Below are 11749 nucleotides of genomic sequence, written 5' to 3'. Positions count from 1 at the left end.
ATATTTTTTGAACCATAAACAGAATCTTGAAGTGGTGAAGGGGCTACTTCCACGGACAGAGGAGGAGGCATTTGTGAGGACCATATCTTACGATGGTGTGAAGAACCTGGTTGATGATGGTGTGGATGACACAGAGGCTGAGGCAGGTAGTCAGGTACCAGAGACTCAGGTCCCAGACACTCAGGTACCAATTTTTGGAACTTTTTTTTTTATGTCTTTATTTTTTATTGTTTTTGTTTTGTGATATTTGTTACATTGTGGAATTATCGTATGCTTACCGTATTTTTTTGATAAATATTTTTTCAGGCCACTGGTTCAGAACCTCAGCCCAGTGCACCATCTTCATCAGGCGTTCGGGGTGCGAGGTACAGCGATTTAGTGGCGAGGTTGGATAGGATCGAGGGCCGACACTCGGGTTTGTATGCCGCTCATGTCGAAATTTGAAGAAGGCATACGAGACCAGCCATGTAGAGCTGAAGGGTGGTCAGAACGTAATTATGGAGCAGCTCAGAGACATATTGGCCATGTTGAATCGTCCGCCAACGACAGCTTCAGCACCGGAGGCCCCAGCAGATCCATCTACCCCACCACCAGCTGCTTCACCCCCAGTAGAAGAGGAGGAGGTCTTCCCCGACGATTACGATCCTTATGAGGGAGCTCCAGCGACTCCGATCGAGGCACAACCTGTTATCCATGTACATGACACCGAGTCGCAGGGTGAGATTCTGTCGATAGAGGCACAACCTGCAGTGGTTAAGAGTCGGAAGAGGAAGAGAAAGCCTCCTGTATGGTTCGGTGACTATACGGAGATGAAGAGGAGACATAGGCCATCTTCGACTTTTGATCCCCTGGAGCCACCGGATGAGAAATTGTTAACCACTTTCCGAAAGTGGTGTGTTGGACTCATTCCGAACCACCGACTTCGGGATTTGAGAAGTGGTGATTACGGTCCAGGATTCTTTTGGATAATGCTCACACCAAAGGAATGGCTTACAGATGACGTAAGTAAAGTATTTTATAATATTACTTCACTTTACAACTTTATGTGCAATTAATATATTTTTTTGTCTAACTGACATTTCCCTTTATATGCAGCATATAGATGCAGCAATGCATATGCTGAGGAGGCGACGCACCGACTATCCACTGACATTTCCTCAGAAGGGTGTCATTCTCTCCACATTCGTGACCAGCATGATCAGCAGTGCATGGACGAGCCACAAGGGTCCGAGGAAAAACTTTGTGTGGGAGGATTATATCCTGGACTACTGCAGAGGGGTTCATAAGGTATTGTTTTAGTAAGATTTTAAATGTTAATTGTTTGGGAAGATTATTATGGTTTGTTAATTGTTTCGTTGTTCTCTGTAATTACAGTCCCAAGTCTTTGAGAGATGGAGGGGTAACGAGTTTATTTACTTCGTTCTGAACCTTCCCGAGGCAAGGCACTGGGTCACACTTGAAGTCGACATAGAGCTGTGGAAAATTAATGTCTACGACTGTGATTCCAGCGTCTGTCATTGGACCGCCATGGAACCCATCCTGAAGACTTGGGGAGAACTGCTGCCCTCGCTAATCCTTGCAACCGGGGAATTTCCACATAACAACCAGATCATGGCGTTAACTAACAGGGACATCACGGTGCTTCCAAAAATGCACTCGACTCGAGCCACTCACGACTTAGTTCCGAAGTCAACAACCAGGTACATAGCGATAAAAAAGTACTATAGTATTAAAATATGTTTTACGTTAGACTGACTTTACATTTTATTTTGCATTTAGTGGTGATTGTGGCGTCTATTGCATTGAGTATGTGGAGCATCTCATGATGCAGCGTGGATTGACCGATGTGACGCCAGACCGGATAGCTATGTTTCGTCAACGGTGGTGTGTTGATTTATTTTACCAAAATGTCGGCTGATTATATGTGTAATTATTGGGACATTGTATATTTTGTGTAATTAACATTACAGTTATGTATATATAGACTTTCTTTTCGTTCAAATTTTGATAATTATTCGTGGTTTCAAATATAAAATATCAATATTATTCAACAAAAATAACTATTAAACCTAAAAATAATTAAAATATTTGAAAAATATTCAACCTCAACAAAAATAACTATGACAAAATATGCATCATTACAATATATCAAATTTCCCAATAGAAAAAATGTTATTACAACGAATACGTACAAGACGCCTCAAATGCGGGCTTTGCATGTTGCTCTGTTGTGGCCTGAACTGCCACAGCGGCTGCAGTTTCGTGGTACAGAACCTTTTTTATCACCAGACGGGAAACGGTTCTCCCGTCTTCTTCCAGCGTTGCTTTTTCTTGGACGACCTACAGGCTTCTTTTCCACAGGTACCCCAACTTTCATATTCTTGATGTGTTCTGGGAGAACCCAATCATCCTCGTCACCAGCAAGATTGATGGTATTATCGTAAATCTTCCTCCACGTTTCTTTTGAATAATAAGATGAGCAAAGCGTGTACACACTTGTGTTCGTTTTCAATGCCGCGGCACATGCATAAAGGCAAGGGAGTTTCAATAACGTGAACACGCCGCAGGTGCATGTTCTTTCAACTAGATTCACATCACCACCTCTTTCACCGTTAGGTCCCCTACCAACGTTATACAAATTGGCTCCATTTCGTTGGACGCGCCTGTACCTTGCATTTTCATGAATTTTTGCCAAGTTTTTTTCAAAGAGCGTGGCCAAAGGGGTGGCACATTTGTCAGCATTTTCGAGGCGATCAACGAACCACGATTGGAGTGTGAACCTGATAAATTCAACCAAAGTAGTTATTGGATATTTCCTGAACTCTTCTGTGACACTATTGAAGCTTTCAGCAGCGTTGCTCGTCATGATGTTGTATCTATCGCCCAAACAATAAGGGTGAGCCCACTTCTCAAACCCTATACTCTCCACATATGCAGCAATGGCCGGATTCATCTTTCTAAGCTTCTCGAACTCTCTATTGCATTCAGTCTTCGACCATGCGTAAGCAACATTATATATTTGGTTGTGAAAAGCATCAGTCTTGAATTTGGCGTTCACGTTCATAACAATGTGGTGATAGCATGCACAGTGGACTGCTTCGGGAAAAACGAGTTCAACAGCATGATCAATGCTTTGATGCCTATCTGACACAAACACTAAGTTCTCAACCACGCCAATTGCTACCCTCAACTTCTGTAAGAAATACGTCCAGGAGTCGTTATTCTCACTGTCAACGATACCATAAGCAACCGGCAACAATTGGTTGTTCGCATCATATGCCACAGCAACTAACATTATACCGCCGTACTTCGTCTTCAAGAAGGTGCCATCGATACTCAAAACAGGACGACAAAAAGAAAATCCCCTTCTACATGCACCGAGTGATATAAAACAGTACTTGAACCGCTCATCCTCTAAGTACAAGTCAGTAATGGTACCTGGATTCTTCTGTTCCAGCATGTACAAGTACCCAGGAAGCTTCATGTATGAAAACTCAGGCGTACCCCTAGCATACGTAAGTCCCATCTCCCTGCACCTCCACGCCTTCACATAACTCATACTGATACCATAGTTGTCAAACATGTCCCTCTGTATGTCTTTAGCCTTGTACTTAGTTCCATCTTGGGTGTACTTCCCCTTAATAAGGTGGCCAACTACCCATGGTGCTGCTTGACGGTGATCTGAACGTCTCGCATTCAAGTTACATGTGTGTTCATTGTGAAATACAGTGACCTCAAAGTTGTCAGAATGCATCTTCTTCCTCCCCCTCAATCTCCATTTACAATCTGGAGCCTTGCATGTAACGTACAACACATCAGGGGATGATTTCTTCACCATCCACTCGAAATTGTTATTAAGTGCAAACCTACCCATTACTTGTCTCAGTTCTTCCTTGTTTTCATAAAAATTACCAAGCTCTATCACCCATGCTTCCTTACTATGTAAACAAGTAGTTAGCTCATGATTTTCCATTATATCTTCCTTTGTCCACATGGGAGCTTTGAACTTGGTACAAACTTCAAAAGAGTAGAACGTTGAGAACGTTGCATGACGAGCATGTTCTTCAGTTCTGCCTTGTCGACTACTGCTAGTTCCAGGTGTAGTGCGATTTTCACTACGAGGTTGTCGTTCTCGTTGTGTACCTTGGTTACTCGGTACACACTCTAACCTCAACGATGGTCCCGCTACGGCTTCATCGACTGCCAAATCATGTTCATCGTCCATATTCAAATCTATAATAGGATCGTTATTGTAGAAGGGTGTATCGAACTCTTCAAACTGATGAAATCCTGTCGCTTCTTGTTCTTGCCCTACATTGGTCGGAACCTCTAAATTGGTCGGAACCTCCTCATTCACACCAATCCCAACATCTGTTTCGGGAACGCAAGACCCTACCACACTTCGAGGGAGAGGATTAGTAGGCGGCGTAGGCTCCGAATTCCCAACTTTTCTCACCTTGGTCACGAATAATGGCACAAACTCTGTATTTGACATTGTTGCCCTCATCTCTAAAAACGTTCTCAGTTGGCGTTCTCTCTTAATAACCTCTGGCGCAACCATTTTTCCCTTCATGTACAAGGAACAAATCTCCAACTTTAAATCATACGCTACCGGATCAACTTCCAACTCTTCATATAAAATTTGTCGCAGTTCTTGTAGGGTTGTCTCAATTGTAACTGTCAACATCAAGCTGCTATTTGCTTTGTAGATCCAATTATAATTCTCACATAACCAAACACCATCGTACGATACAACAAGGAACACTTTCTCTCCTGCAATTGCAAACCAAAAAAACAAGGTGAGTAAAGGAAAAAACATCCAAAAAAAAATAAAAATCGACATCCCATCGATATCAATCGACATAATGTCGATAATCACAACATCAGAAATTAGGGCACTAATTGTCGACATTGTGTCGACATACTATCGACATAACGTCGACAACCACACCAAGCATGCTCGCCATCGATATAACATCGACATACCATCGACATTTAATCGACAAACACACAGTGTATGCGTTTCGTGTTTTACGGTTACACATTTAATGTTAATAAATTTTACCTACGTTCCCAACAACCCTTCCCAACTGACACGTTGCATGTCAGACACGTGTCCTATCGACAAGCTATCGACATGACGTCGACATGGTATCGACAAATAAGTTAGCAGTGTCACTAAATTGGCATGTTGTCGACATCATGTCAATATAGTATCGACATTCAGTCGACAAATACACCATTTCATGCGTTTTACCTGTACAGTTACACATTTAATGACCATTAAATTTTCCTACATTCCCAACATGTTTACTGCTCTATAAAAGAAAATCCCTTTCTTATTCATAAGTGCTCTTGTCTTCTACTTCTCTCTTCCTCTTAAAAATTTCTCTTATTCTTAAGTTCTAAATATGGCCCCAAGAAAGAACAAAGGCAAGTTCCCCATCTTAACTCCTGAAGAGCTGAAGCAGGAGCCTGATGTTGGCATAATTACTCCTGAAATGCAGAAAGTTTTTGACGCCTAAAGAGCTTTCGAAAGAGAACGATGTGGGAACGAGTTCAGGTTCAGGCAACTTGAAGCACATTTTTGCAAAACTAGTGTATGGCCGGCTCCACCACCAGGGTTCCCCGAAGGATGCCGTCGTTGCAAACTAGGCATCTTTAACGGTAAACCGGTGAAGCCTGGAACATTATGCAAGTATTGCAAGGCTCACCCACAAGCCAAAGAATTTAAAAAAAAAATAATTTGTTATGTTATGGCTTGTGGTGAGTTTTATTTAATGTTTGTTTTTTTTTTATGAACTTTATTTTCTGTTTTTTTTAATGTTTTTTTATGTTATGTTTTTTTTCTTATTTTAATGAAATTTCCCTTTAATTTTATGTTATTTTAATGTTATGTTATGTTATTTACGGCTTTTTTTCATTTGCATCGATATTTTGTCGACATGGTGTCGACAAAATATCGACAACTTCTAAAAAGAGATAAACGCTTGTTGTCGACATGCTGTCGACAACTATCGACAAGTTGTCGACAAATTGTAAAAAATATGTTTGCTGCTTAATGTCGACATAACGTCGACATTATGTCGACATAACGTCGATAATGGTCGTCACTGACCTTTCCTTTTGTAATCATCGACAAACCATCGACATATTATCGATATATCATCGATAACACTGGAAAACCCAGAATTCGACTGAAAACCAGATCTGCCAGATCTCAACAATTTCAGACCAAAAAACAGCAGTTCCAACAAATAACACACATATAACAATTTTAAACTACATAAAGTCAAACAAAATGCTTAAAACACAACTTACCCATTATAATGGTGTAAGATTCTTGAGTGATATTGGGTTGTGCTTCGGTTTTCCACCAACACCCACCGAGAAAACAACCATTCAAGAGGAAAGAAAGAGAGGGACGAGAGAGTGGGACGGACAGAGAGAATTTTTTTGATAAATTTTTCAGTTTTTTCTAGAGAGAGAGAGTGGTGCACGAGAGAGAGGGAAGAGGGAAGAGAGAGAGAAAGATCAATTTCAGATTTTACCTATTTTATTTTATTTTTTTGAAAAAAAAAGGGTAAAATGGGAAGTTCATGTAATTAATGGACTAAATTTGTACAAATTAAGGGAGGGTATAAATTTTGATATGGCTTGTATTATTAAAGCCAAAAAGTAAAATTTCCCTTATTAATTAAAGAAATTTGCTTTGATTTTGGTCACTATAATCATTCATTCAATTAAAGAAAGCATTATTGAGAACAAATATGCTTTAATTTTGGTCATTGTGATCACTCATTCAATCGAAGAAGCTGTTGTTGATTCTCTTGAAGGCTTCTTTAATTTATTTATTTATTTATTTATTTTAGAAAGAAAGGCTTCTTTAATTTGTTAGGGTTTGAATAAAATCATATAAATTTATACATAGATTTTTTATATGTCTATTGAAAGTTACGGTAGAAGCATTTTTTATTATGAAAATAGAATGGTTTTTTTTTTTTGAATTGCATATAAATATTTTTCTTAATTAATTAATCAACTAATAGTTATAAACATAATAAAAAATTATAAAATAAGAAAATTAAGAAAAGATAAGTAGTGCTATTTTGAAAAATCTTAAAGTGAAGTCATATTTATAAAGAGTTTTGTAAGTGATAAAAAAATGATCATTTTTTAAATATTTTAATTGTAAAAAAAAAAAAGCCAAAAAGCCAAATTTTGGCTAAAAAGGTGAAATGAGAGATCTTAATTTAAAAAAAAAAAAAAAAAAAAAAAAAAAGCTTAAATAATGCTAATAAAAAATTAAATACTAAATAATGCTAATTAAATACTTTTTTTGAATATAAATTTTGGAATTATTATTTATGAAGCTAATAAAAATAAAAAATGAGAGAATAAAAGAGAAAACAAATAATGCTAATTAGATAAACATTATATAGTTTCATGTCACCGCCTCATATCTTTCCTTTATAATAAAAAAAATAAAAAAAAAATGAGATAGAATTAATGAGAGAATAAATAATGCTAATTGGAGAGATCTTAGAGTGTCATGTTACCATCTCATATCTCTCCTTCATATATATATATTAGGAAACAAACCGCGCTTCACGTGCGGTTATATTTTGTTTATTGATAATTAAGTTATAAAAATATATTAAATTTAATATATTTTTTTAATAGTATAAGTAACTATTTTACTAAATTTTTTCATAATTTTTATACAAAAAAATAAAATAATATTGTAGAAAAATTCATCATTCAATTTCTTATCTAAAAAAGAAAGCAAGAAAGAGATATTTTCAAACGTTATTGTAAAATAAAAAAAATAGAGGTTGGAAAATCCTCACACAAAATAGAGATATAAAAAAACAATTAATAAATCTATAGAAAACTCATCATACGATTTTAAAACTATTATCATTTAAAGCCTATGTCATCACCGTATTATCACACTTGTAGTCACCACTACATTCAAAATCGTTGTCATCATCGTATCTTATTTGTGATTGTCGTTATTGATCAAAATAAGTTTGTTCTGTACATAAAACAAATTATATACTTGAGTTAATTAACTACTAACTTTTTATACATTAGTGTATGATTTTGTTATAAATTCCTTGCATATTTCTAAATGTTTTGGTATGATGATGATTACTGAACATATCTCGATTCTCAAAGGTAATCTTTGAGAATAACTAAATACAACTATAATAAATAAACGAACGTTAGAAATAAAAATAATAAATAAATTATTAGTTTTTGTTAAAAGTAAACACCAAATTATAGTAAATATATCAAATTTTGTAATATACCAATATATTATAATCAAATTTTAAATGAGAAAAAAAAAAACAAACACGAAGAAGTCGAATAAGAGAACACCATAAATAGGGCATAATAGCACAACAATATTACATTAGTTCAATATGGTATATATGACTCTCTATAATAGCTTAATAATATTACAAATAAATTTTTTCTTTTAAAATGTATTAATTTACACACTAAAATCTAAAAAAAAAATATATATGTTAACCTTTAATATATATATATATATATTTTGTATGAGCCTTTAATATATATATTAATATATATATTCATAATTTTTTATTATTTTTTATAAGACATTTGACCATATATAATATATTATTAAAAACTAAATGATATATATTTTCTTAAAAAAATCAAGTTTTGTTATAAAAAAATGTTTGGTAGTAGATTTTTTTTTAAAATTAATTAAAACTGAAAAAGAAATTTGAATGGAATATTTGGAAGAATAATTATATGTGTATAAAAAAATTAGTATATTGTTACGTGCGATACACGTATGCTATGTTTTATATTAAGTATTATATTAAAAGTTCGGAAGGAAATAAATAATATTTAATTTAGAGAGATTTGAATAATAAATTTAAATTTAACTTTTATGTCCAGTATAATGGAGTTTAAATTAAACTACAAATGTTAGTAAAAACATATTAGAAACAATAATAATAAGGTTATAATATATGTTGCATTTGTTCCCGTTCAAATATTACAAAATTAAGAATAACTAACACTTGAAGGAACATTCTCACTACCAAGAAGAAATCTTAGATATGGAGTCAAAAACAGAGTAAAATCAAAATTAATGTGTACAAGTATTCCTAAGAAGCTACCACTGTTAGCCTACCAGAAGTCATGAATTTTAACAATGCTAACTGAAATCTCATCTGCTCATTATAAAGCCACCGTCACTCAAAATAGCACAACAAAAGTAACAAAGAAGTATTAAAGGTGTAATTTTTACCAAAAGCAATGAGAATTAACAACTGATGATTGCATTCTGACCTTTAGCTTGGACACTCTTGTAAAATAACAGAACTGCAATCGATGAGAAAGAAATATGAAATCTGAGAGAGAGAGGCTTTTGTTGTGTTTGCCTGTATGGGTGATGAATGGGTTAATCGTAAAGATTGTTTAATTTTTTTTTGATTTAATTATTGAGTTATGAATAAAAAAATTTCAAAAATTGTAGTTTGTTAGAGAGATATATAAGTTAATCGTGAATATTATTTAATTTTATGGGTTTAATTATTGGGTTTATTTTTTGAAATTGGAATGAAGTCGTGTAATTTGTTAGAGAGATATGTGGCTAAGATATTTTTTTTAATTTTGAAAAAGATTGTTTAATTTTATGGGTTTAATTATTGGGTTTATTTATTTGTTAACGTTTAACGTTAACAGTCTGTTAAGTTAATCGTGTTAACCGTGTAAGGCTAAATAAAAAAAAGAATCGTTAAACCAAGAATCGTTAAACCAAGAATTGCCGTTAAATAGACACTTTTAATATATAAAGATAATATAATCAACAAAATGTTAAGAAAAAACAGATAGATTTAAAAATAATAATTTAATAAATTATAGATTGTGATTTTTTTTCTAAAAAATATATTATTTAAAAATAAATAAATAAATAGTGTAGATAAATAGATATAAGTAAAGTTATATATAGATGTATATTTCGATATTAATTGACCTAAAATTTATAATCACACATTAGAGTTTGTTTGGAAATCACTATATAATTAGAATGCAGTAAAATGATTAGGATAATAATTGCCCAATATAATAATTACATATACATTCTAGAGGATTTTTTATTTTTACATTTCAAAACAGTTTTTTTTTTTTTTTTTTTTTTTTTGCATTTTTACAGAATTAGGCACAAAAACCCCTATTGTAACTAGCGCTGCAACCTAAATTGCAACAAAAAATCATACAGAAACTCCTACTGCAACTAGCGCTGCAACCATTTTAGAAACTCAAACCGTAAATTTGAAAAAAAAAAAAGTTAAAACAATAGTATATGGGATAATTCACCTACATTTTATTTCTGTTTAAAATAAAAAATAATAACATATACTTAACATTATATTAATTAATAATTATAGATTTAAAAATAGTAATATTTTATATTTGCTATGTTCATGGTTATAAGAATTAAAAAAATGAAATTAACACATCTCAATTATCTCTAATTACATAATTACTATATAACTACATAATTAAATAATATTTTAAGCCTTTTTACAAAAATAAAAAAATAAAATAAATAAATACTTTGAGCTTTATAATTACTATGAATTACACTTAGAGATGAAAATTGGGTGAGTAATAAGCGAATAAGGCACCTCCTAATCCTGTCCCAATTTTCTATTTATGCCCATCATTCTCGCCCTCACCCCGCTTAATTCCCAATGAATATAGGGTGGATAAATCTCCATTAGGTATGAGAATTCATTGGATACCCATTAAAATTAAAATTAAAACAATAATAATAAGAAGAAAATAATGTAATAAAATTCAAAATGAAAACAAAAAACAAGGTATTAACTTTAAACTAAACAAATATTCTATCCATTAAAAAGCTTTTATTACACAGTGAATTAAGAAAGAATAATAATCAACTTTGTAAGTATAACTAATAAATTTAATACATAATAATTAGAAAATTGTATGAAAACTTTAAAAAACTATATATTTTGGTCGAATATAGGATGAGTAGTATCACCCCTCCCTGACCTGCCCCAAATCCGTTTCAGGTATATAAACACCCCACACCCGTTCTATTATTCATTAAGGCAAGTAAGCTCTGCTCTATTCGACATGAGTACCCGTTCCCACGAGTCAAATTTCCATCACTAATTACACTTAATTTCAATTACATACTAATTTTCCAAACACACTCAATGTAATAGTTTGATTTGTGAGGAAAAATAAAGGGAAAGAACTAAATAAAAATACCAATTATGTTTAATAATTAAATATTTTAATAATTTGACTAAATAATATTATTTTATTTTACATAGAGGATAAAGATTCTAACTTGGACCTCTCCGACCAATAAATAGCTAAAATAGGTAAAAAAAAAAAAATTGAAAAACTATACATTAAAAATCTTAATATTTTATACCTAAACCAATACATTTCAAAATAAAAAATATATGACACTTTTATGAAAAACCCAAGAATAACCCTCACATAACTAACACCCCAACTCTCTCTCTTCCTCTATCTCTCTAGCTTTTCTCTCAACCTAACCGAACCCTCACCATTCAAACCCTAACACACCACCGCGCCGTCACCCCCTCACCACCGCCTACGACCCGACGATCTCCACCGCGTACGACAGAATAAAAAAAAACCCCCTCGGGTCCGATGGGTTCGATTGGCCCAATATGGTAGCCATCGGGCCCTATCGGTC

General features: G+C 33.6%; 1 protein-coding gene across 1 annotated transcript; it reads left to right on the top strand.

Annotated features, from left to right (window-relative positions):
• Window positions 1-451: 451 nt before the first annotated feature.
• Window positions 452-2171, top strand: LOC133037325 (uncharacterized). The gene is made up of 4 exons (XM_061114356.1): window positions 452-1001; window positions 1096-1287; window positions 1375-1700; window positions 1780-2171. The coding sequence occupies exons 1-4, from the start codon at window positions 498-500 to the stop codon at window positions 1916-1918; spliced, it is 1161 nt and encodes a 386-aa protein (XP_060970339.1). The 5' UTR covers window positions 452-497; the 3' UTR covers window positions 1919-2171.
• Window positions 2172-11749: the final 9578 nt, after the last annotated feature.

The sequence above is a fragment of the Cannabis sativa genome, chromosome 4 (assembly GCF_029168945.1).
Source record: "Cannabis sativa cultivar Pink pepper isolate KNU-18-1 chromosome 4, ASM2916894v1, whole genome shotgun sequence".
Taxonomy (NCBI): domain Eukaryota; kingdom Viridiplantae; phylum Streptophyta; class Magnoliopsida; order Rosales; family Cannabaceae; genus Cannabis; species Cannabis sativa.
This window is presented reverse-complemented; position numbering and strand designations above follow the sequence as displayed.

Excerpts from the sequence above, each read along its gene's own strand:
- LOC133037325 (XM_061114356.1), top strand. The coding sequence starts at position 498 with ATGGAGCAGCTCAGAGACATATTGGCCATGTTGAATCGTCCGCCAACG. Across the intron at positions 1,288-1,374 it reads ACTGCAGAGGGGTTCATAAG|TCCCAAGTCTTTGAGAGATG; the intron begins GTATTGTTTTAG and ends CTGTAATTACAG. Across the intron at positions 1,701-1,779 it reads GTTCCGAAGTCAACAACCAG|TGGTGATTGTGGCGTCTATT; the intron begins GTACATAGCGAT and ends TTTTGCATTTAG.